This window comes from Emydura macquarii, unplaced genomic scaffold (genome assembly GCF_026122565.2).
Source record: "Emydura macquarii macquarii isolate MOO-44397 ecotype Brisbane River unplaced genomic scaffold, CSIRO-AGI_Emac_v2 contig_2473, whole genome shotgun sequence".
Classification (NCBI taxonomy): domain Eukaryota; kingdom Metazoa; phylum Chordata; order Testudines; family Chelidae; genus Emydura; species Emydura macquarii.
In genome coordinates this window covers 3,985,565-4,011,537 of record NW_027132610.1, presented here as the reverse complement: position 1 = coordinate 4,011,537, position 25,973 = coordinate 3,985,565, and the positions used below count along the sequence as shown (strand labels likewise).

The 25,973-nt window shown below is 42.6% G+C and overlaps 1 protein-coding gene across 2 annotated transcripts in view; it reads left to right on the top strand.

Moving 5' to 3' along the window:
• XPO4 (exportin 4) overlaps positions 1-25,973 on the top strand; it is a 114,158-nt gene that overhangs the window by 78,095 nt on the left and 10,090 nt on the right. For both annotated transcript variants that reach the window (XM_067562852.1, XM_067562853.1), the window contains exons 15-22: positions 862-1,031; positions 2,922-3,096; positions 4,486-4,779; positions 5,949-6,129; positions 7,297-7,415; positions 14,529-14,659; positions 15,441-15,558; positions 17,672-17,764. In XM_067562852.1, coding sequence (XP_067418953.1) covers positions 862-1,031; positions 2,922-3,096; positions 4,486-4,779; positions 5,949-6,129; positions 7,297-7,415; positions 14,529-14,659; positions 15,441-15,558; positions 17,672-17,764 — 1,281 coding nt within the window. The remainder of the gene's footprint in view (positions 1-861; positions 1,032-2,921; positions 3,097-4,485; positions 4,780-5,948; positions 6,130-7,296; positions 7,416-14,528; positions 14,660-15,440; positions 15,559-17,671; positions 17,765-25,973) is intronic.

The window sequence follows — 25,973 nt, the reverse complement described above, 5'->3', positions numbered from 1 at the left end:
ACTCTTTGCCGGACCCAGGGGTACAGAGCCCCCTTGCAAAATTATAAAATTCCTGAGATTCAATTTTTAGAAATTTTATTCTAGCAGAGGACAGGAAATTTGAATATGTAGAATTTCAAGGGAGTCAGATATTATGGCACTAGGATTTGAATATGAAATCCTGTGCCACTGCCAGGAAAAGAGAGCAAATGGAACAAATCTAGGGAAAAATATTCATATGATATCTTGCAAGATATCACCTTGAACTCTGACACTACAGAAGAGCTAGGTTTATCACTATTAGAGTGTTCAGTTCTGAAGAAATGCAGGAATTCCTTCATGGCCACCTTGAACTGTTCATGGGAAATGTTAGAGAGACAAGGTGGGTAAGATAATATCGTTTATTGGACCAACTTCTGTTGGTGAGAGAGAGACTCTTTTAAACATACACAGAGGTCTTCTTCAGGTAAGAAGAGTGAGCTCAAAAGCTTATGTCTCTCACCAACAGAAGGTGGTCCAATAAAATATATTCTCTTCCTTACCTTGTCTCTAATATTATGTGACCAGCATAACTACAACACTGCATACATGGGAAATCTTTCTTTTTAAATGGTGGTGGTGAAGGCTAGATGTAATGATACTTAAAATTAGATTTTGTAATGAAGTTGATATTGTTTCCTGTTTTTTTGGCATTGCACTTAGAGTGAGAGGTAAGTTTGGTTTCCTACCTGTTTTTTCCTTTTTGTCAACATAACTTTTGAATGTTAAGTAAGCAAGGAGTGAAGATCTGAAAATGAGTTGCTGATTGGTTATTATGTATGCTGTTTCCTGTTTTGACTTTTTATAAAATGGGCTCATTTAATTGTTTTCTTTCTCTTATAGATAAGTCTACCATTTACTACGGCATTTGGTGCAGATACAGAGGGTTCCCAGTGGATTGTGGGTTACCTCTTAGAAAAAGTAATCAGTAACCTGGCAGTATGGAGTTCTGAGCAGGATCTTGCAAATGACACTGTACAGTTGCTAGTAACATTAGTGGAAAGGAGAGAGAGGTAAACTACAGGCTTATGTAAATCAAGATTTTATTTTGGATCTTTTATATTGGGCCAAAAATAAAGCAGATATAGAATATCTTATCCATGAGAGTATTTGTACTGTTCTACATATGTCTTCCACAGCTAACAGCACTTTCTGTTGAGAATTAAAGCGTTCAAAATTGTACAAGACCTAGCATAAAATGTAGGGGTTTTTAAATAAAAATATGTACATACTTGCACACAAACTAGATAACTTGAAGTTGCTGTCCTTTTATGAAATAATAACCATGTTTTGGGCTACTAGACTCAGGACCTGATTCTCCACTCTTACACCAGTTATGCTTTTGTAACTCTACTGGCCAGTGGAGTGTTGCAAACATAAAACTGATATAATGGAGAGGAGAATTAGCCCGTCAGTACTTGTCAGCTCAGTTAAGTGAGCCTCTCAAGATTCAGGTGGTTAGGAAGAACTAACTCTGCCTTGCCTCCACCCTCTCAATCCCATTCTGAGGATTCCTACATTGCTTACAGTGGTTTAATTTTAAACATCTAAAAGCATGTAGAATTTGGAGAGGTTGATAAATTTCAAAGTTTTTTGCTTGGAGTTAGAAGCTGTAAAGCAGCAAATTCAAATAGAGTTTTTTATCCTTTTGTAAACTGACACAAAATAGTTTTTCTGTGTGTAATATATATGTACTGTGTTAAAAGAACATTATTACAGTTGCTAAGTCAAGTACACACACTTAAAAAATGCCAAAATTAAAGTTGTCTGTGCAATGTTAAACCACCCCTTTGTGCATATGCATTATGCTACCATCTTTAACTACATAGAATACTTGCTTCATTCTGTGCACAGTGCTCACTTAACAAGCAACTATTCAGTATTTTGTTTTCTCCCTGTTGTTCAGTGTGGCCCCATGTCTTATTACTACACACTATTCAAATTCTGCTCTGAAGACAGAATTGTTAACTTCCTCATTGACTTTTTCTGGGGTGCTCATCATTATAGTATCTGAAGTGCTTCACAAATATTAATGAATTTATTTTCATAAAACCTCTCTGAAATTAGGGGGTGTTAGTTCCCCACCAGTAAAATGGGGATGAGGCACAGAGAAAGTAAGGTCAAAAGTATATGCCAAATTTTGGGTGCTAAATTTGAGGTCCCCACGACCTGATTTTTTTATACTACGTAGTATTATATAGCACTTCATAATTACACTAAAAGCATAGCTCCCATTGACTTCAGTTATAGTTGGGAGTGCTCAGCACTGCTGCAAATCAGCCACTGGGATCTCAAGTCAGAGACTCAGAAAATAAGGAATAAACAATGAGTAACTGATGTAAAAGGCTTGGTTGAAGAGAGATGCTCAGTATTACAATGGAACTTTGGCAGAGGAAGGGATAGAATCCAGTTCTTCATAGCAGCATTCGTCTGCCTTAACCATGAGACTATCCTTTCTTAATTTTGGAAAATTCTTCAAGTAATTCTTCAAGTTTGGTTAAACAGTACTCTATGAATAAACCAAATTTTAATTTGCTTAATCTGAGTCTTCTATAAATTCTCTAAAACTTGAGAGAGCCTCTAGGCTCAGAGTTACACTGTTAACAACAAAACTCAAAATGAACTGCTTGAGCTCAGTAGTGAAAAATATCAAATAAAGGATAGTATGTGACTCTACAAAGTACTTTCCCATCTTTTTATAGAAATCTAGAAATGAGGCACAAATCAGATGAATGTCAAAAAGACTAGAGACTAGATGTAAATCCCAGGATAAATGAATACAAAAATTAACAAAATTGCTAGTAAGAGTACTTGGTAGAAGCAGTCGGATTGTATGTGTTTCTAAAGGATTTTCTATGAGTAAGCAATTGTTTTACTTTATTTTATTTTATTTTATTTTTTAGGGCAAATTTAGTAATTCAGTGTGAAAATTGGTGGAATTTAGCTAAACAGTTTGCAAGGCGAAACCCACCTCTTCACTTTTTGTCCAGTTCTGTGCAGAGAACACTAATGAAAGCTCTAGTTTTAGGAGGTTTTGCTCATATGGACACAGATACAAAACAACAATACTGGACAGAGGTAAGACATTTTAAATTTCTGTCGCCTTCATTTCAGCAAGCAATGAAACTGAGTTCAAAGTTTTTGAATTCAACACTGCTGTCGCACATGGAGGATAATACTGAATATCTTTTAAAGGCTTCTTTAATATTAGAATTTCATTGTGATTCTCATTCTACCTAGACATTGATAAGGCACCAGTTACAGGGTACCTAAGATACCAGTTACTTAAACATAACATTCAATGTAATATTAATTGGTTATTTTACGATCTTATTTCAGAAATGTTTTTAAACAGATCTGAAATGGTCTGATTAAAATGTACTGTAATACTGATTATCAAAAAAGGAAAAAGTGTTCCTTAAAACTGAAGCCTTGGAAGTCTCACTTCTTTCCATGGTAAACTTTTAGTTTGTAAGATTCTTGTAAGATTTCATGTATTTTGTTAGGCTTAACAAAGTGCAACAGTAAAATAACAAAATTAATATGGAAAGAAAATAATGAAGCTTCTTGGCCCAGGTGGTTTAACTGAAACATGACGAATAAGAATCGTAGGTTTATTAAAAAAAATCTTATGATAATTTTTATTATTTTTTGATAAATTGCAAAATTAAAAACTGAAAGAGAACATGGTAGAGGTACTGGTAATATATTTGGGTTTTTGTAAAGCACATGACTGTCTTGTTAAAACTAAACTCTCAAAAATTAGATTAAATTAGGTTAGCAATCAACAGAGTTACACCAATTGAACAGAAGTTGGAAGACTAAATTCTCTAAACAAAAGGTTACTGTTATAGTGATTATTGTATTGACTCTGGCATTTACATGCCAAAGATTAGTAAACTTGTTAAATCCCTAAAATAAATAGTTTTTAAAAAAAGGAAATGATAGATTTCAGTATGGTGTGTGTGATACCACAAGGATAATTATTAAGACTGATCTTATTTAACAGCTTTATTAATTAGCTAGACTAGAAAAGAAACTTGCAAATGATACTGAATTTGGAGGAGATTCAAATACTAGAGAGGACAGAAAAAGGCACAATAGAGAGGAATTTAAACACTACAAATGGGCAGAAAATAAGTTGGCAAGAGATAATGCTGAAACAGACCCCTAATGGAGATAGTGTATGGCAAGATTAAGTTAAAATTCACTTAGTGGGTTTGATTAACTACTGTGTTACTCCAGTTTTATAACAGTTTAATTCCACTGAAATCCATGGAATTGCATCAGTGACACTGGAGTAATAAGAATGAATTAGTCCCAGTGCTTTAGGTAGAGAGAGGGGGAAGGGTTGTGTGCCATAAAGATTTGAATTTGTAATGAATTGATAGGAAGCTGTGAGTATTGTGTGTGTGAAACTGGAAGAATACACTTACCAGAATGGCTGTTTAATTTTTGATTCTGTAGGTTCTTCAGCCACTTCAACAGCGATTCTTGAATGTGATAAACCAAGAGAACTTTCAACAGATCTGTCAAGAGGAGGAAGTGAAACAGGAAATCACAGCCACACTAGAAGCACTTTGTGGCATTGCTGAGGCTACCCAGATAGATAATGTAGCAATCCTCTTTAACTTTCTAATGGACTTCCTTACCAATTGCATTGGATTAATGGAGGTGTACAAAAACACACCAGAGACTGTTAACCTCATAATAGAAGTTTTTGTTGAAGTTGCACATAAACAAATATGCTACCTTGGAGAGGTAAACACTGACAAAAAGTGCCTGTGTGCGTGTGTATGCAAAATAAGATATTATTCTCTAAACCAGGTAAACCGTGATTTTAGGTGCTGAATAGGAAGAAACATTGTGCAGCTGAGCCCACTTAAATGAATGCCTGTTAAAGAAGTGAACGTATTTAAAACATAGATATCAAAAGGTTAATTGACCTATTAAAATAATACATCTAACTTATTTTTATATAATCCATTAAAGAGCATAATTATTAAAAGGAAAAAAAATCTCTTTAAAGGAAAACAGATTTGATGAACCAAACAAATCCATTTACAGGTTTCTGCTATATTAAAAACCCAAGCACCCTGACTAGAGACTGGAAAAAAGAGAGAGCATCTCACAGTTCTGCCTCTTAAATCATTCAGAAAACTTTTGAATGTACTAAATAATCTTTCCTTATCTGTAATTGAGAGTGCATATATTGTCTCTGCAAAGGTAAACCCAAAAGTACAGCTAGACTGTGCATATGCTAACAAATTTAGTTATAATTCATCATTAGTCCAGCTCTACCAGCTCAGGGCGTTTTTACCTTTCACTGAAGGTTTATCTAAGGAAACTTGCTGCCTGTGTAACTTCCGGTGCAAACCCTTAATGTACAGATACTTCACTGATGCTAAACAGGGCTTGCACTGGTGTGATTTACCAGGTAAATTGCATCAGTGCAGTGTAAATTTCCCTAATCCAGACAAACCTTAGCTACCATCAGTGGATCTGCTGTAATGGCAGATTACAGCAAAATGGGCCAGTGTGAACAAGACCCTAGAGATTCTGAGTCTGCAGTTCTAAACTATTTCATGAGTTTGGCAAGAAGTGCCAAGACTGTCCGAAATCATTCTATATATTACAGTTTTCCTTTTGTTAAATCTGAGGAACCTGCCAAAAGTAAGGTTATGTTACTAAGGTATTGTAGTCACTGATGCATGAGTAAATGAGCAAGATGGTTACATTATATAAGGAATATTTATTGAACACTTGTATGTGCAGTTATTAGATTAAATAGTAATGGATAATAGAAATTAAATCAAAATCACTTGGTGTATTGTCAGCCACGCAGCACCAAAAGCAGCAAAAAGTCAATGTTAAGTATACTAGTTTTCGTATATAATATATTTAACTTTCTGTTTTGATTTTTGTTGCAGTCCAAAGCCATGAATTTGTATGAGGCCTGCCTGACTCTGCTTCAAGTATATTCCAAGAATAATTTAGGTCGGCAGCGAATAGATGTTACAGCAGAAGAGGACCAATATCAGGATCTTCTTCTTATTATGGAGCTTCTTACCAACCTTCTATCGAAAGAATTTATAGATTTCAGTGATACAGGTATGAAGGAATTGGAGATGAAAAGCTTCAGGTATTGGTGAACTACTCTGGGTGATTTTGAGCAAAAATTATAGGTTGCAACATAAGCTAATTTTCTTTTGAGGAGCTGTCTTGTACTGATTTTTTTTAATTAGCAAACATATTGTGGCAACAGAGAACTAATTATCCAAGTATTGTAAGAATGGAGATTGGAGAGTCTAGTTTCTGTATTCTGAGATAACATTTTATGTTCAGACTCTGGTAGCTGAGGGAAGAGTGCATATAATTCATGGGCCATTGTTCTTTTGCATTGCTATTGTATACTGAACAACTTGAAATCTGAACTAGAACAAGCCACTAATCTAGAAATAAAGCAATAGTAGTTATCAAAAACAAGGCCAATGAAGTCAAAATTAGAGTATGGTTGAAAACAGACTTTTCAGTGTGTGATGTAAGGTGCTGAGCTCTGTAACTCTAGCTGCCCGTCAGGGGGATATGTGGATGCCCAGCAACTCTCAGAACAGGCCCTGTGGTACGTAGTTATGATTAAGTTTTTCTTTTATATCCCAGTCTTTTGTTCATGATCTCGGCTATTTAAACTGCATGAATTAGACCTACATCTAGTATATCTTAATGTAAGGTCAGAATTCAGGCTGGGTTTTTGAGTCAGGGCTATGTGGAGTTAAATGTCCACAGTGGAGCCGATTTATATGGAAGAGTTTGAAAGGGAGTTTGTCGTGAAACAAAGGAGCCTGAATACATTTGGATATTATGATTAGGTGGTAAGACATGAGCTGATGTTTGTGTGCATGTTAATGTTGATTTAACTGGTGATATCCTTGCTTTTTAGTGTTTGCACTGATAGGAAATGCAGTTGTGAAACCTTAGTTTGAAGTGAACAAAGGCTTCTGTATTTTAATATAAATGCAGAGTCTTACTCATAGTATCTGGTATTTCCAATTCTTATAGGATCTTGTGGAGTACTATATTGTGATTGGGCACATTGGGCCTAAGCATAGGATGAAGTTGCAGCCTTAACTATCATAACTCCTATTTTAAGATAGCGTGTGTGCTGTTCTTTTAAAAAAAGAAGTCTGGTTTCTTGCATAAAAATGTGACACTTCAATATGTCTGATCTCTCTCTTTACATTAATATGTTAACAGTAAAGGTGTATATGTTTTCTATAGATGAAGTATTTAGAGGACATGAGCCAGGACAAGCTTCAAATAGATCTGTGTCAGCAGCAGATGTTGTCTTATATGGGGTTAACCTAGTTCTACCATTAATGTCACAAGATCTGCTGAAAGTAAGTATATTTTAATATATGCGTGTATATTTACACACACACAAACACACACACACACACACAAAATGTGGAAACTTCTTATAAAGATGTATAAGCTTTGAAATGGTCTCTAAACTTCGAAGTTGTTAGAGCGATTTATGTAGTCTGGCAGTTAAATACAATGCGTTTTCTAAGGTTTATTTTATATATCAGGAATTTCTTCGAGTGCTTGCTCATGTCCATTCCACTATAGGTGAGTGCACGCCTCCATGCATGGATACCCAGAACTTTTTTCCCCTTAGCAGATCCCATAGGGCCAACTCCGGTGCCCCCTGAAGCTCCGCGCACATGCCTCGGTATATGAGGCGCTGCCGGCCCTACAAACCCTCAGTTCCTTTTTTCCGCCTGTGACGGTTGCTGGAACTAGCCTTGCTCACAGCAAGTACTATTCCCCTTATTTAAGAGACTTGTTTGGTATTCTAAGTTTAGTTTTATTTAGTTAAGTAGTTGTTAAGTATTATTAAGTGTAGTTAGAGATAAGGTAGTCCCTGCGGGGACTTAGCACAACCGCCAGGCTTCAAGCCGTGTGCCTTCTGCAGGAAGGCCTTCCTGCTCAGTGAATCCCACGACTGCTGCCTTAAGTGCCTGGGGGAAGCCCACAGAAAGGACAAGTGCAAGATCTGCAGGGCTTTCAAACTGAGGACTCAAAAGGACTGAAAAATCCGGTTGAAAGCCCTGTTGATGGAGGCAGTGCTCCATCCAAGCCGATCCCCTCCGCCTCAGTACCGAGCGCACCATTGGCACCACCCTCCACTCAGCACCGCACAACATCACCGGCACCGAGGAGAAAGAAGCAGAGTGCGGACGCTTCCCTGCGCCCTCAGCACGGGCAGGGTCGTGTACGGAGATGCACTGGACCAGGCCCGTCGAGACTTCTCCGGTGCCTGCATCTCCGGTCAGGGAGCCTCCCCTGACTCCTGGGAGTGGGAGAGTGCCCCTGCCGATGCCGTCGACATGGGAGGCTTTTCAGGCGGCAAGAGCTTTGTTGGCCTTGCCTACACCACCTCTGCCTCCCCCTTCACTGAGGGAGAAGGGGCTGGTGTCAGGGGGGAAGCCCGCATTAGGTCCCCCTGAATGGAGGTGGAGATCCCCGGTACAGGGAGGAAGATCTCCTGCCGGATGGTCTCCAAGGGTAGAGCAGAGCTGACCTGCCCTGGCACAGGACGTGGAGTCTCCTTCTCGGCACTGACGTCGCTCCCCGGCACCGGAGGCAGCATATGACAGGAGTTGGCACCGGTCAAGTTCTGCCAGGTGGTGCTTGGACCATCCCCATTCCAGATCCCTGGCATCGAGGAGTTTGCCCATACCCAGACGGCACAGAACCCGTTGTTGGAGGAAAACCAGGCACTGCAGAGTTTGCAGCGTGGAACCCGGTTGCCGGAGTCTGGCTCAGTACCAAGGAGTTCAGGACGGCGCCAACCTCGGTCACCAAAGGTGTCTGCAGAGCCACAGGGCAAGAGACAGCGGAAATCATCAGTACCAAGATGACGCTCCGGTACCTCTAGCTCTTTGGAGCGCACCCCCTCTCGTCAGCACAGCTCGCGGCAATGGAGGCAGTCCTCATAGTCCTCCAGGTCGGAGGCGTCAAGAGGGTGGTCCCCGGAATGGAAGGGCACCCATGACCATGGACAAACTGTTACTACAGGTCCAAGACCTCTGACTCCAATGATGCCTCACGGTCTCCCAGGGGCAACAGTTGTCAGACAAGTCAATGCCCCCACAAAGCATCAGAGCCTATGGTGCGGTTAGCCCTGGGTTGGGCCCAGGGACAATGGCCGCAACAATGGCCTTATTGGACCCCGTGGGGTATCCAGGTGGGGCCAGGGACCCAATCCATTAAGTCATCAGGGTGTAGCCCGTGCCCCCATCACAGGACAAGGCCCATCGGCACCACTCTTCAGACGAGTAGTCGGACCCCTTGGAGGGAAGCTTAGCAGGTACAACCCTTTGCCAGGAGGGGGCACCCCTGCAGGCTGCACCTCAGCAGTCCTCTTCCTCCTCACCTGACGAAGCAGTCTCCCGGGATCACTTTGCACCACTGGAGGATTTCAGGGTGCACCAAAAGCTGCTCAAGAGGGTGGCCTCCAAACTGGGACTGGAGGTGGAGGAACTAATAGAGGCTGCAGATAGTCTCTTTATTGTGCTGGCGGTGGTTGCCCCAGTGCGAGTGGCCCTCCTAGTCCACGAAGGGGTCCTTAAGATTGTAAAGGCCCTGTGGCAAACTCCTTCCTCGGTCGCCCCTACGTCACAAAGATGGCCGAGAAGAAATATTACGTCCCGGCCGAGGGGTTTGAGTATTTGTTCACACCCCCCACCCCGGGAACCCTGGTAGTAGATGCTGCTAACCAGTGAGACAGGCAAGGTCATCCAGGGTCGATTCCCAAGAGCAACAACAAGAAGCTGGACATATTTGGAAGAAAGATTTATTTCACGGCAAGCCTTCAGTTCAGGATTGCCAACCATCAGGCCCTCCTGGGCAGATATTATTTCAACCTGTGGAACTCCCTCAGGTGTTTTGCCGAGGCCCTGCCCCTGGACCAGGCTGCAGACATTAATACTATCGTGGAGGAGGGAACCGCAGTAGCTCGAACAGCACTCCAGACGTCCTGTGATGCTGCTGACTCGGTGGGCAGGGTTATAGCCTCCGCCATCTGAATGTGAAGGTGCTCGTGGCTGCAATCCTCCGGCCTGTCCCAGGAGGTGCAACAGTCTATCGAGGACCTCCCCTTTGATGGGTTGGCCTTATTCTTGGACCAGACTGATGCAAAATTGCACAGTCTGAAGGACTCCAGGGCCACGCTTCTCTCCCTGGGCCTGTACATGCCCCAGTTTTCCAGACGTCAGTCACTGCCCCAGGCGCAGCAGCAACCAAAGCCTCAGCTCGGGCTTTTCCAACCCTATAGGCACAGGGATAGAAATAGGGGGTTTAGAAGAAGAAATCAGCCCCCTAGCTCGTCCTCAGCTCCCCAGCAAGGGCCCCCCAGGAGGTCAGGTAATCAAAGGAGACAATTTTGATGGTGCGCCCGAGGGTGGCGCCCTGATTGCTCTCCTGGATCCGTCCCACCCCTTCCTAAACAGGTTAAGGCCCTTCTACCCTGAATGGGCAAAAATCACTTTGGACCATTGGATCCCTGGGATAGTCTTGGGGGGCTATGCCCTGCAGTTTACATCTACCCTCCCCAACAATCCTCCCCCTCCATTCCTCTTCAGGGACCCCTCTCACGAGCAATTCCTCTTACAGGAGGTGGACACCCTCCTCAGTCTGGGAGCGGTGGAAATGGTCCCACAAGAGGGAAGGGGTTTTATTTGAGGTATTTCCTCATCCCCAAGGTGAAGGGGTGGTCTGAGACTCATATTAGATCTGCGTCATCTAAACAAATATGTCAAACGGCTCAGGTTTCGCATGGTCTCCCTAGCTTCCATAATCCCTTCCCTGGATCCAGGAGACTGGTATGCCGCCCTTGATCTCAAGGACGCATATTTTTATGTGTCTATCTTCCCCAGCCCCAGGCGCTTTCTTCGCTTCATGGTGGCTGGCTCCCACTGCCAGTTTACAGCCCTGCCGTTTGACCTGTCTTCAGATCCAAGGGTGTTCACCAAGTGCATGGTGGTAGTGGCTGCCCACGTGAGACGAAAAGGTCTGCAAATTTTTCCTTACCTGGACGATTGGCTGATCAGGGGCAGGTCCAGGTCCCAAGTGCAGGAGAGCGTGACCCTCACTTGCTCTCTGTGCCGCAGGTTGGGGCTACTCGTAAACGAGCAGAAGTCCACACTGACCCCAGTGCAATGCATAGAATTCATTGGGTCTACCCCGGACACTTCCCAGGCCAGAGCCTTCCTGCCTCAGCCACGTTTTGAGGTGATGGTTTCTATTATCTCCCAGCTGCACTGATGCCCCACGACAACAGCTAGGCACTGCCTACAGCTGTTAGGCCACAAGGCAGCCTGCACGTACATAGTGAGACTAGCTCGCCTGAGGCTCAGACTGCTTCAGGCATGGTTGGCCTCGGTATATGTGCCGAGCAGATACCCATTGGACTGGGTGGTCACAGTTCCCCCGACCGTCTTAGCCTCCCTAGACTGGTGGCTGACTCCAATGGCAGTGATGAAGGTTGTTCCGTTCGGGGACCCGGTCCCGTTGGTCACCCTAATTTCTGACGCTTCGGACGTAGAATGGGGAGCCCACATCAGCGTCATCCTCAGCACTCAGGGACTCTGGTTGGGGGCGGAGAGGCGCCTGCACATCAAAGTGAAGGAACTGAGGGCCATTTGCCTAGCGTGCAAGGTGTTCCTCCGATTCCTGACAAGCAGAGTGGTGCAGGTGCTGACGGACAACACCGCAGCCGTGTTTTACATAAACAGGCGGGTGAGAGGGGATGCGCTCCTCAGCCCTCTGCGAGGAGGCTATCCATCTGTGGGACCTTGTCATGAGGCACGATTTCCATCTGACGGCCTCTCGCCTCCTGGGAGTGAGGAACGATGAGGTGGATCGCCTCAGCAGGTCGTTTCTACCCCGCCATGACTGGTCGCTACACCCAGAGGTGGCGGCCATGATCTTCCAGAAGTGGGGAGTTCCCCAGCTGGACCTGTTTGCGTCGACCCAGAACAAAGTGTCCGAGGTTCTGCTTGCTCCGGGGTCGCAAGACCTGGTTGATTTCTGACGCGTTCCTCATCTGGACGGGGACCCTCCATGTACGCATTCCCATCCATCTGCTCCTGCTCAAGGTCCTGCTGAAAATAGAGGGACACAGTGGATGTTATACTCATCGCTCCAGCCTGGCTGAGACAGCACTGGTTCAGCATGCTGCTGGATCTTTCGATCACCACACCCCTGGAGCTCCCGAGTCGGCACAACCTTCTATACGAGGACCATGGCTGCCTGTTGCACCCAGACCTGGACTCCGTGCACCTCAAGGCCTGGAGCCTCTGTGGTTGATGAAGGGAGAAAGAGCCTGCTTGGCAGCAGGAAGCCTTCTACACAGGTCATGTATCAGGCTAAGTGGAGATGGTTTACCTGTTCGGCGAAGTCCCGGGGTATTCCGCCCAGCCTCTCACCTATACAGGCGATCCTGGAGTACCTGCTCCAGCTAAAGTTCCAGGGTCTGGTGCTGGCCTCACTGAAGATTCACCTGGCAGCCATTTCGGCCTTCCATCAGCCGCTAGAGGGGAGATTGCTGTTCTCCCATCCCATGTCGGTCAGGTTCCTCAAGGGGGTGGAGAGGCTTTATCCGCAGGTCCGTGACCCGGTGCCTCCCTGTGATCTCAACCTGGTCCTCTCAAGACTCACAGGGCCCCCCTTTGAACCCATGGCTTCATGCCCTCTGCTCATGCTTTCATGGAAGGTAGCCTTCCTGGTGGCCATTACCTCAGCTAGGAAGGTCTCCAAGATTAGGGCCTTGACCTCGGAACCCCCTTATACAGTATTCTGTAAGGATAAGGTACAGTTGAGGCTGCATCCAGCCTTCCTGCCCAAGGTGTTTCCCAATTTCATTGTAATGAAGATATTTTTCTCCCTGTGTTTTTCCCCAAACCGCACGGTTCAGAGGAGAAGAGGAGATGGCATTCGCTGGACGTGAGACAAGCCCTGGCCTTCTACATCGAGCGTACAAAGCCATTCCGGAAATCGACGCAGCTTTTCGTCGCAGTGGCTGACCGGATGAAAGGCTCACCTGTCTCCACCCAGCGCATCTCCTCGTGGATTACATCATGCATCAAGTTCTGCTACAAGCAGATGAGGGTGCCATTTCCGGGAACTATCACAGCACACTCAACCAGAGCTCACGCCTCATCTACAGCCTTCCTGGAGAGAGTGCCCCTGCCAGACATCTGCAAAGCCGCCACCTGGTCATCGGTGCATACCTTCACGTCCTACTATGCCATCGTCCAGCAGGTGAGAGAGGACGTGTGATTCAGCAGAGTGGTGCTGAGGGTAGCTCGCCAGTAACTCTGACCCACCTCCGAAGGTATTGGTTGTTAGTCACCTATAGTGGAATGGACATGAGCAATCACTCAAAGGAGAAAACAAGATTACTTACCAGTAACTGATGTTCTTCGAGATGTGTTGCTCATGTCCATTCCACAACCCACCCCTCATCCCTGCTGCCAGAGTTGGCAGAAAGAAGGGACGGAGGGGACGTAGGGCCGGCATGTGCGCGGGGCTCTGGCCCTATGGGGAAAAAAATTCTGGGAACCGTGCATGGAGGCGTGCACACACCTATAGTGGAATGGACATGAGCAACACATCTCGAAGAACATCAGTTACTGGTAAGTAACCTTGTTTTTTCTCTGGCTACTGATAACCTAAGAAGAGAGAGATACATGGAGGACCTAGACAAAGATTGTCTTTTTAAGAAATCTTTCTGCAAGTCTTATTTTGAATTGAGTTGAGATTTTGTCATAGAATTAAAAAAAGATTAGACATTTATATGGAGAATGAGAATGTCTACAGTTACATTAGACAGGATAAAAAAGGATAAAAATCTTCATATTGCATGGCATAAATCAACAACTAACTGATGGAAGTTAGAAAGGAACATAATTGCCCCCTGGGGGGTTTTATGCCCTTTCTTGGGGAATGCATTATGATATTAAAAGTATCTGCAACTGCTGTTCATTCACTTGTCACCTTTTTCTCCCGTTGTGGATCCCATCTCTTGTGGCTTTTCTTTTCATTTGCCTTGTGAAAGTTTGATTCACTACTTTGCTCTTCCCCATATTTGAAAATTATTAAAATTATTCACATTTTGAAAAACATATAGTATGGTATATTCTGTATTTGTGATTGATCTTCACTTTTATATTCCTTTATTAGGATAATGCCGTATAATTTTTTTTGGCTTTTTACAGCCTTTCCTGTCCTATACACGTGTCTTGGATATGACAGTAATAATCAAATGAATGAAATGGCAACATGCTAATGACCATAACACTGAAGTTTACATCTGCTAATAATTACCTTTCTTTTCAGCAGAGTACATCACTCTCAGTCCTGTCTCTTTGTTCCACAGAAATTTGGGAGCAGTATTAAAACAGAATTGTTTGAGTCTAAAATTGCCAATATATTTCTTTTGACAGTTTCCATCCCTGTGTAATCAGTACTACAAATTAATCACCTTCATCTGTGAGATATTCCCTGAGAAAATTCCTCAGCTTCCAGAAGACCTTTTTAAGAGCCTAATGTACTCATTGGAGTTAGGGATGTCATCGTATCCTTTGCAATGAATGGGTGTCCATCTTAAAAAATGCCTTTCCTTTTTTTATGAAGAAATTTTAGCTTTCTTCACTTTTTTCCATTTTCCCCCTTCTGTTAATCTCTGCTTATATATTAGTTTTGTCTCTCAATTTTGCCCTTGCATTCTGTTTGATTATTATTGGAGTTATTGGAATGTCACCTGAGTTTCTAGCCTTAATTGAATTTAATTAGACCCATAACATTTCTTTAATGTAGCTTTTAAGTGGTTTAATATGTGTATATTCTTATTGGCAACCACTATTGCCGCCTCCCTTCTACTTCATCTCACAGCACATCTGACTTCATAAGCCTTCAGGTGGTATCCCAAACTATTCCTGATTTAGTTTGTCAGCTGGTAATGCAAAATACTGCTGCTGTTCTACTGGGCTGACTCCAGAGTATTTCCTGTCACATTGCCAGTGGGCTCTCATGTTACAACAGGGAATACTATTTTCACTAACGTTCAGCCTGTGTCAAAAGCAAATTAGAAGCTTGACCATAAGGGACTGTTTCTGAAAACAGGTCACAGATGACTGAGTTTTTTACAGTGTATACCCAATAAAAGAAGGTAACAAAGATGCAATAGATTCTTATCCTTTTGTTAAATCACTCCAGTAAAAAAAAAAAAATGAAGTCCTGGGACATGTACTCATTAAAACATTTTCTAATAATGCTGCTTAGAAATTTACCACAACTTAAAAAGAAAATCTGACTTTTATTCTTTGATGTTTATTCTTTGACACTTCGATTATCAGGATGAGTTCTGAGGTTTGCCAACTCTGTCTGGAGGCTTTAACACCATTAGCAGAACAATGTGCAAAAGCACAAGAAACAGACTCATCACTCTTTCTAGCAACAAGGCACTTTCTTAAGGTAAAATATCCATTTGCAAATTACACTGCCATATTTTATTTATTATTTGTATTACAGTAGTATCTGGAGGCTCCAATAGAGATAAATGCCCATTAGGCTAAGCACTGTACAAACAGTGTAGGAGACAGTCCTTGCTCTAAAGAGCTTATAGTCTATTAAGACAAGACTGACAATGGATGGAAGGGGAAGTAGAGGCACAGCGAGAAGAAGCAATTTGCCCAAACTCATGCCAAATCAGTGGCAGACCTGGAAATTTTCAATCTGTAGTTCATGTTTTTGTGTTATGTGCGTGGGCTTCAAAGTGAATCTTAAATGATTTTAATAAGTCACTGTGAAGCCTGAGTAGATAACACAAAGAACTGAAACAGTATGGGCAAGGTTGCTTGTAAGCTAAAAGATGGAATGGACAAGAAGTAATAGGAATAGGTAGGAGAAATGGAATAGATGATTACTAAAACAAATAGAGGATGCTGCTGCTCTGGTTGGTCTTTTATTTAAAGAAAATTATGTAGCATCTTAATCCAATGTCATGTTCAGTGTCTACTGTTCTGGACTACCTACTCCACCTTGTTCAGCTAGGTCTTTAAAGTAAATTGGGAGCAGCCATGAGTTGGGTGGTAGGAAAATCTGTGTGCTCAACCCCAGTTAAATGTTTAATAAAAAATTTCTTACCTTACGCTTTCAGCATAGACCAAGTCTTTATTGGGATCTTAATTTTCTCATAGCAAGCTCATTGACATCACAGCTTCATGGGGATTGCTCATTGCGTCTCCTCTTTTGAAGGTAGCTGACTTGGTAACTCTTCAGTCAGGCTAAGAATCATAGACGATTAGGGTTGGAAGGGACCTCAGGAGGTCATCTAGTCCAACTCCCTGATCAAAGCAGGACCAATCCCAACTAAATCATCCCAGCCAGAGACGAGTGAGCAACGAGCCTTAAATAAAGGTTGATAAAGCAGTTATCTTCCAAATGGTCGTACTTGTTTTTCCATCCCTTCCCTAAATTTCTACCTTCAATTCTCTGACTTCACCCCATTTAGTCATTCCCTCACCTAGTTAGTTTTCATTGAGCTTTAGGATTCTCCAAAGTCACAGCATCTTTAACAAACCTGATGAATGGGCTCCCCATTTTATTCTGGAAAAGCAAAAACCTTCTTCCCTTTGTTTATAGAATCATAAAAATGTAGGTCCAGAAGGGATCTTGAGAGGTCATCTAGTCCAGCTTGGTGTGCTGAGGCAGGACCAAATATACCTAGGCTATTCCTGACATGTTTGTCTAACCTGTTCTTGAAAACCTCCAGTGATGGAGATTCCACAACCTCTCATGGAATCCTGTCTCATGCTTAACTATTCTTGTAGTTAGAAAGATTTTTCATAATATCGAACCTAAATCTCCCTTGCTGCAGAGGTGGCCTATTATTTCTTGTCCTACTGTCAGGGGACATGGAAAGCAATTGATTACTGTTCCCTTTATAACAGCCCATACTTATTTGAAGACTTTTATTGGGTCCCTCCTCAGTCTTTTTAAACATATCCACATATGAATAAAGGATGATACGTGACTGTTACAAATTAAGAGAATATTGAGAGTGTTTAATTTTGGGTGAAGGCAAGGACATGGTTATCTTAAAATTTGCACCTTTTACAGCTTGTTGGTGTTTGAGTGTATCACTTAGTAGACAGTTAATTCACAATAGGATCTATATTCCTTTCGGTTTGTTCAAGAAAATGCAGTTTCTCCTCTTCCTAATAATCAAATCTTCTGCCCAGAAAATCCCCATTGTAAGTTATTCTAACAAAAAACATTTCCAAAGACAAACTTAGTAAATATGCCCTTTGCACTGCAAACAAGTCACATTTACATAACACTGTAATAGTTCTCCATTGTCTTCTAACTCTAAAAGCACAAGCGATAAATATTTCCAGAAATCCTTATTCAATAACTTATATTGTTCCCAGATCCATAAAGGACTTAGACTTGTGTCAGGAGGGGTTCTTCAGTAGATCTGATCCTTTTAGCTTCTCAGACAAGATTTCCCTTTCTACTTTGTTACATGTTGGCAGCCTGACAGTCTACATTTTAGATAAATAAATACTTGGTTTTGTCACTTCAGATGGTCTTTGATATGCTGGTACTACAAAAGCACAATACGGAGATGACAACTGCAGCAGGTGAAGCATTCTACACGTTAGTGTGTTTGCATCAGGTATGGGGGTATTTTCCCACTTTTAAACAATGTTCAAAAGATAATTTGCATGCAGAATAATGTTAAGGTTACTGGTATACCTAGCTGAAATGCAATAGTTATAGTACAGTATTTGGCAGCAATTAATTATTTTTACTATGCAAGTAAGAGACATGAAGAAACTGTTAACTAATTTCAGAAGAAGTGGGATTTTCAGTTTACCTGCTTTTTCTTTGGAACATGGCTTCATTGTAGTAAGTCTTTACTTGTTCACTATTGATTTTTCATTACAAATATAGATTACTTCATGAATTGTTCATCATGACATTCAGCAGTTTTGTAGAACCAAAACAAATTTGCTGATCAGATTTTTGCCAAAATATATTTTAGAGCTGTGAAACAAATTTGACTCCAGTAGGACTTCCATCCTGGCTTCTGTAGTTGGAATGGTTGTTTAAAATCAATTAAGGGTCTGATCATGTTATTTTTAGATATGTATTAGCTTAAGGTTTCTAGGAATACAATAACACGTGCCTAGACTGGTGCTGTGGAAAATTTCTTTCTTCCATATTACAAATTTGTCCCATATTAACCTTCTAAAATCACTATACATAGAATTGTATTACTTAGGTTTTATGGCTCCCGCTATGCTCACATTGACATAAATCAAGTTTTCTTGAAGCACCTTTCTATGGAAAAGAGTTCTGAAGTTCTCACATATCTCTTTTTCCTGTTGCTCCTCTCTTTTGCTCCCACCTTCCTTAAGGTCAGAGGTCCGGGTTTTTCTCTCAGGAGTGTCCAGCAGTGCTTGTCTCCTCAAATGGTTGCTAAATCAGTTTAGGAACTTTACAGCTAAGGGTCAAATTGAGAGGTGGGGAAAAAAGGTGGTGATTCTTTGAGTGGTTGCAGACGTAGTCCACTCAGATATTGTTTGTCCTTAGCACACCGAGAGCCAGAGACTTTTCCCCCTGCAGTAATACCCACTGGGACAGTGCACCTCCTTGTGGTCCCTCCTGAGGCTACATAAGGGTAGTGGTTCACAGATCCCCAACCCCATTCCTTCTCACTATCAGCAGTCTAAGTCTGAGCTCCCACTGCAGTTCTCTCCTTAGTTTATTTCCTCTGTCACAGCTACTTGCTGAGACTTTGTAGTGCAAATAGTAGCAGTCACTACCTATTGTGTAGTATAGTGTAACATTAGTTTTTAGAGAGTTTTAGTAGGCTATGCTGCGTTCTCCAGGTTTTAAGCACCATGTATTATGTAGGGTGTCTGTTCCTAATAGTGACCTGCACGTATGCTGCTTACTGTGTCTCCATGAGGAACATGTTAAGATAAGGTACAATATCTAATGTTCACTAAAAAAGTTAACACTGATTTCCAAAGACCTTTACCTGAAACATCACCTGATGGAACAGGCTGCAAAGCCTGCCTTGGCATCGGGGTATTTGTTGGATCATTCAGCCAGCCGTCTTCAGGCACCTTCTACTTCTATTGTAGTTCCCGGGTGGACCCCTGGACTCTGATTCTCCCCGAAGAAGGGAAAGAGCTTGTTCACTTTCCCTATAAGGCCCATAAAACTAATCCGAGCAAGCAGAAATTGAAGAGAGATTCATCCTCCTCTTTATCCAGAACAGATTGTCAGCAACATCAAGACCCAGGTACCCAGGGTAGAGCCAGGCCATCAACCTGTCTCCCTGGTAATGAGGTGGGAGGCTTCTGGTACCATAGTGTTCACAGGAACAGTCTGAGAGACTGCTGTCAAGTCTGGTACCTACAGATGTCACTGTACACTGTCTGGCACTGTTCCTTTTGGTACCTATCATCTCATAAGCCTTTATGGCAGCATCAGATTTATTTCTCTGTGCTAGCATCTCCAATTACTCAGGTCAGCTCTACGTCAATACCCACAGCAATTCCAGGTCCATCAGCTCCTTTAACTTTAGGACAGTTTGCAAATACTGACTGCCCCAGTACTGATGAAGAAACAGGACCTGTCCGTGGTCTTCGTGCCTATGGAGCTGGTACCAATGCACCCTTTGTTCTCAGTGTGTGCAGCACCTATGACCTTGATACCTGTGACATCAGTACAGAGTTGTTTTTCGGAGTGTGGACTGATTCTATCAGGCAGTACACTCCTTCTCAGTACCAGACCCACTCATGTGGCCCTTTACCTCCTGTGATTCCCTTATAGTGGCAACTGAGGTTCCATCCCCAGTACTCATGGTAGCCACCCCTTCGTTGGTCAATAGACAGATATTGGTATCCAGCTGGGGTGGGCTTCACCGATGCTCATGGACTACTCAGAAGACTAATCCAGTTCTGAGTTGGAGTCCTCCAGCTCTTCTTTCTCTCTGTCTTGATGAAAGAGGTTGCGCAAGTCATCCAAGTGTTGACTAGTGGACAAACATCAATACTGAGAGTGCAGCCACTCTTGTAACAAGGACAGACCATCCTGGTCCAACATATACTGGCCTCCCCTGCTGTATCCCTTCTACAGGGGCCACTCTGGAACCTCTCTCCAACAGCTCAGGATCTCCACCTTGCTCTAAGGATAGATCTCCTGGTCATGAGGCAGACCAAACTCCAGAGCCACCTATGATGCAGATACAGGAAGATACCCATACTCCTGAACCTCTTCTTCTAGGGGAGCCCTTTCCAGACAATCAACCTCTGCCTCAAGAGGTGCCATCAGCTCCAGTGATTCTTTGCCCTCTTTGTATGATCAATGGTGCCAACTTAATCTTCCCCAGTCACACTGGATTTTAAATCCTACCAATACTTACTGAGGAAAATGGCTACAGCCCTGTGTCTTGAAAGTGAACTGGTACAGGAAAATACCCACAAGTTATTGGGCATACGCCAAGCATCTGTGGTGAGAAGGGTAGCCCTCCTGATTGATGATGTCTTTCTGCACTGGTGGCTCACACCAGTGTCTCTAACTTCAACAGCAAAATGTACTGTTAAACAGTAATGTTTCACTTCTCAAGGATTCAAGCGTTTCTACTGCCATGCCGCACTGAACTCCCTAGTTGCCACAGCTGCTAATGAGAGATCATAGCAGGAGAAATGTAGGTTGAATCCCCCCAAAGAAAAATAGGCTAAGAGACTTGGATTCATTAAAGAGAGAGAGATTTATTCTACTGCCTTGCTCTGCATGAGGACAGAGAATCAGCAAGCCTTCTTAGCAAAATGTTTGATTTTCTTAATTGGGAGGCGATGTCGCAGTTCTTGTACCCATTTGATGTTCTTCCCAGGACCAGGTTTGGTGCCACATCAGGTTCATCATCCACCTTTTCAATCGTCTGGGACTCATTCTAAGTAAGGAAAAATCAACACTTATTCCACTCAGAGGCTCGAGTGCATTGTGGCCCTATTTGACTCAGAATTTGACATATTTTCTTCCTCAACAGAGGTTTCAAGTGATCCATGACTTGCGCATGTCCCTCAAATCTCACCCATTCACCACAGCTTGGACTTTCTTGAGATGGCCTTTTATAGTTATGTAACCAGGTATGCAAGATTGCACCTATGCCCTCGTCAGTTAAGGCTGAAATTGGACTGTGTAGCTGGTAGACCAGGTGCCAACTCATGCCAAGGCCACTGAGCTTCACTGAACACTGACAAATGCATAGCTAGAAACCAGTGGCACGTCTGTGTGTTAGTATTGTTAAAATAGATATTAGTTATAAGAATGTGTTTAGTGTTTAGACTTTATGAAATGTTTGTAGGATGCTGCATGCATTCATCTAATTTATAATATCTGTATCCCATGTTAAAAGATAATATTACAAGTGTTTACTCTGTAACTATAAAAGTGTTTGCTAAGTCTGTAAACCCACACTGTCAGTAGAGAAGTGTTACCAAGTGTGAAATGCTAGTTTACCACAAGAGGTGTCATCTCCTCCCCAACAAAAAAAGGCCAGACAAACCATTGTGCAACATCAGTCAACAAACAACTTTGCTGATTACTTCCCCCATGTCCAGGAAGAGGGTATGTGCACAAGCCCTCATCCCTATGTTGCTTGGAATTTGGAGATGGCAATATTTCTAAGCATAAGCAAGGGATCCCCAAACTGCATAGCTTGGGGTTAGCCCTAAAGAAAATACAGAATTTGCATATTGTATTAGACCAAGAGGGGAGGGTATGTTCTTTGGCAGCTCAAGAGGTTCTGCTTCACAGTAGAAAGCAGTCAATTACGGCAACTTACTGGGCTAATTGGAAGAGGTTTTCTGTGTGGTTTATTAATCATGGGATACAACTTTCAGAGGCAAGGATTCCCAGGACATCCTAGAGTATCTCCTTCACTGGAAATCCTCAGGGCTTTCCATGAGTTCCTTCAGAGTTCACCTTACAAAGGTCTCAGCTGTCAATCTCTCAGTCCAAGGGGGCTGTGTGATCCAATCCCATGGTTACTAGATTTCTGAAGGGAGTGACATGCCTTTTTTCCACCTATTAGGGATGCAATGACTACCTGGGATCTTAACACTGTGCTGGTGGAGCTCTTATGGATCTGCCATTTGAGCCCTTGTTCTTGGCCCCACTTAAGTCAGAAGATCATCTTCCTCATAGCCATTATCTCAGCCAGGAGAGAGTCTGAACTGCAAGCTTTGATGGCTTACACAATATTTTTCAAGGACAGGATAACCCTGTAGCCACATCCAAAATTTTTAACCAAAGTAGTGCGAATGTTTGTTTCATTTCAATCAGACATTGTATCTCCCTTTTTTTTCTTAAGCCACATTCTAGTTAAGAATGAGGACCGTACATGTACCTCAGATGTTAGGAAGTCGTTCGCCTTCCATCTGGACAGGACCAAACTTTCAGATGATCCCATTGTTTTTGTGTCCTCTATGGATTGTATAAAAAGCCAAGCAGTAAAATCCAGTCTCTAGATGGATCACTTCCTGTGTGACGATGGTGTATGGTATATCCAATACTCACCTTTCTCAAAGACTCTCAGCCCATTCAATCAGGGCTCAAGCTACATCAGTCACTTTCCCGAGGGATGTTCGTATATTGGACATTTATAGGGCCATCATATGGTCCTCAGTACATTCACACATCACTGTGCATCCGGATGGGATGCAAATGTTGCTAAAATAGCAATACAGTAATTATTTAACTAGACTCTAAATCCACCTCCAGTGGAAACAGCTGATGAGTCACCCTGAGTGGAAGATATATCTGCAACCACTCTAAGAAGATACAGTGGTTACTTACCGGTTCTTTGAGATGTGGGAGCTGACATATTCCATGAGCCACCTTCTGCCCCTCATCATCAGTCTCAGTCTAGTTCCCTGTGGTGCAAGGAATGGAGAGTGGTCAGGATGCCACCACCCTCCTATAGCCTAATGAGGGGCCACGAGGAGGGGCAAAGTATGCACGCCGTCCTGATTGGCCATATTTCCAGCTTGTCCCTGTGGTGCAAATGAGCTCATAGTAGAATATGCTGATGTTTAAAACATGATTGTATGTGCTCACTGGGCTCCTTAAGTGGGGCTTGAATATGTCCATGAGATCTCCTGGACTCCTTGGGCTTAGCTCCTTGATTGGGAGAGAAATAAGTTGGTGATAACTTTATTAACACTAGATATTAAAAAAAAAAATCTGAGTTAGGCACCCAAATTCATGAGCGGCTTAAAATCATGCGATGATCAATTTTGGGAGTTCATTTTGTTTACCTCAGGTTTCTGAGCTTTTATGTTGCACTTGGGTCACATTGTCAAACTTTTTTCTTCACAACCATGGAAGTTAAAAATGTACTGTTCTGTTTTTAAATGAAGGCTGAAATTTCTCATGTAGCAACTTGTCTCCAGGAGCTGAACTTTAAGGAAAATATCAAATGTTGGCAACACTGCAATGAGTCACTCACCGTAAATTGTGCAGATCTGTGGCACTCCCTCTCCCTTCTTATGTGAGGAACAAAATAGTTTACAAGGTTGACGTTTAACTCAGTTGCCCAGTAATAATAATTTACCATTTCACTGGGATAATGGAGTAGTTTACACCTTTTGCAACTATTATTCCAGGGTTTTTGCAGACTCCCCTAAACATGTCTGCATCAGTTACGCTGTTCACAATTTTGAGGTTTTCTTTGCAACTATAACAGCTATAGACTTATGGAGGATTTTAAGTAAAAGCTGAGGGCTTCTCTACACTTGAAGCACTACAGTATAGACCAGTGTTTCTCAATTAAATTTGGCTTCGGAACCCTTTTTAACGTCTGCAGGGCCATGCGATACCCTCTGCTGAAAAATCCGGGACATCTTCCCCTTTTCGGCGGCGCGCGCTGTCGGCTGTTTTCGGTGGCGCGGTTTCAATTTTTCGTGGAACCCTGACATTCATCTTGCGGAACCCCAGGGTTCCGCGGAACACCAATTGAGAAACACTGGTGTAGACACTACCTATGTCGACAGGAAGGATTCTTCCATCAGTTTAGCTAATCCATCTTCCTGAGAGGTGGTAGCTAAAATGACAGAAGAATTCTTCCATTGACCTACTGCTGTCTATACTGGGAGTTAGGTCTTCTTAACTACATCTGTCACGGTTGTGGATTTTTCACATTCCTGAGTGATGTAGCTGGGTTGACCTAACTTTTTAGTGTAGACCAGGCCTGAGATTCTGAAGAACAAGATATCGGCTTCCAAGCCGATAAGTATTGTACTGGTATAGCTATGGTTTTTTGTTTTTTTTTTATTAAAGAAAAACCACACCCTTAACTGAAATACCAGTACAGACTATGTTTACACTTGAGACTTCTGGTGGCATCGTTGCTGGTCAGGGGCATGAGGTGTGATCCTGGACCCTGACCGGCAGAAGTCCCCAAGGTAGAATCAGATATCTCTGCAAAACTGAGCTTGTCCTGGTATAGTGTGCTTCACCTGGGGTGGGTGGGGTGGGTTGTTATTCTGGTACAAAGCACAGCTTTGTTGGTATAGCTACGTGCAGGGAAGCACTTTGCTGGTGTAGTATACCTTGTTCCTGTATCAGTAAACTGCTCCTAGTATACACATGGTCTGAGTCCAATCTCAGCTCCTCAAGGTGTTTGTGTCTGTTACAGCACTTCACTGCTTTTATAAGAAAAACTGTTTTTTTCTTTGTGAGCCACCACTCTATTCAAGTTCAGTTTCATATTAACATTAGGGCATGACATCCTCCCCTCCAAAAAGAGCTGTTTTGTGATTGATTTAGCTATCTTTGCTATCTCCATTCTAAGTGGTGTGGTGAATAAGCCCTCTTTTCTGTGACTGACTAGTTCAGTTCTGCGCATGTAGTTATTAGTCTTCATTCTTTTGCCATAATACTTTTTGGCTGGATTTTTGTTCTCCCTAGTGATACCCATTATTTATTTGTAGATAGCCATGTCGGGACATAATCCTACACAAGGCATCATTTGAGTTGTTTGCTGTGAACGTAAATGCAATTTATTCATATGGAAATAATGTAAAAGTTCAGAAGTGCAAGGCAAAATTGTAAATGAGAGGTCCAGGCAGAGTCGTATGTTACACACAGACTTTCCATACTCATCAGAACAAAAATGAAGAAAATTTGGCAACCGCAACATGCAATTCTGATCCTTCTGTTTACTCACAACCTAATCCCCTGGGGGGCTGAAAAGGATGATGGATTTGATGAGCTTTTGGGGTGCCAAACAAAAGAAAATTGAAGATTAAAAAGACCAAAATTCCATTATGGGGATCTGATTTCACTATATTCCTTCCTCCCCACCCCATCCAACCTTCCCTGTGAGCCTACAGATAGTCGGAAGTGCAATGGCTAATTTTCTCTTCCTAGCAGTCTTTGGGCTGTCTTCAGTGTTCTGCAGCTTTTGTTTAATGGCTCTCCACTGAAAGGAGGGCATTTTTTCCACAAGCGTGTTTTTGGGCCCCAGGCCTTCCTTAGTTTTTTGAGGCAAAAACTGCATTTATTTATTTATTTATTTATTTATTTTTGAAGATTTGAACAGCTAGTCTCTTGTGATCACTCTTCTAGGATTTTCAACTATTTCTTACTTGGAAAGTATGGATTAACTGGATAACTGAGGGAATGGCCTCTGTGGGAAAAGGAATGATCTGAGTTGTTGTACCTCCTGAAAAACACTGTAGGGAGTTTTAGCCAAGGAGTCTGCACCTCTCATACAATATTGTATACATCCACTTGGGAGTTGTTTGGACAAAGCTAGCTGGTATTTTTGTAGCACAGCAGGACTGCTTTCTGTCAAACTCTAT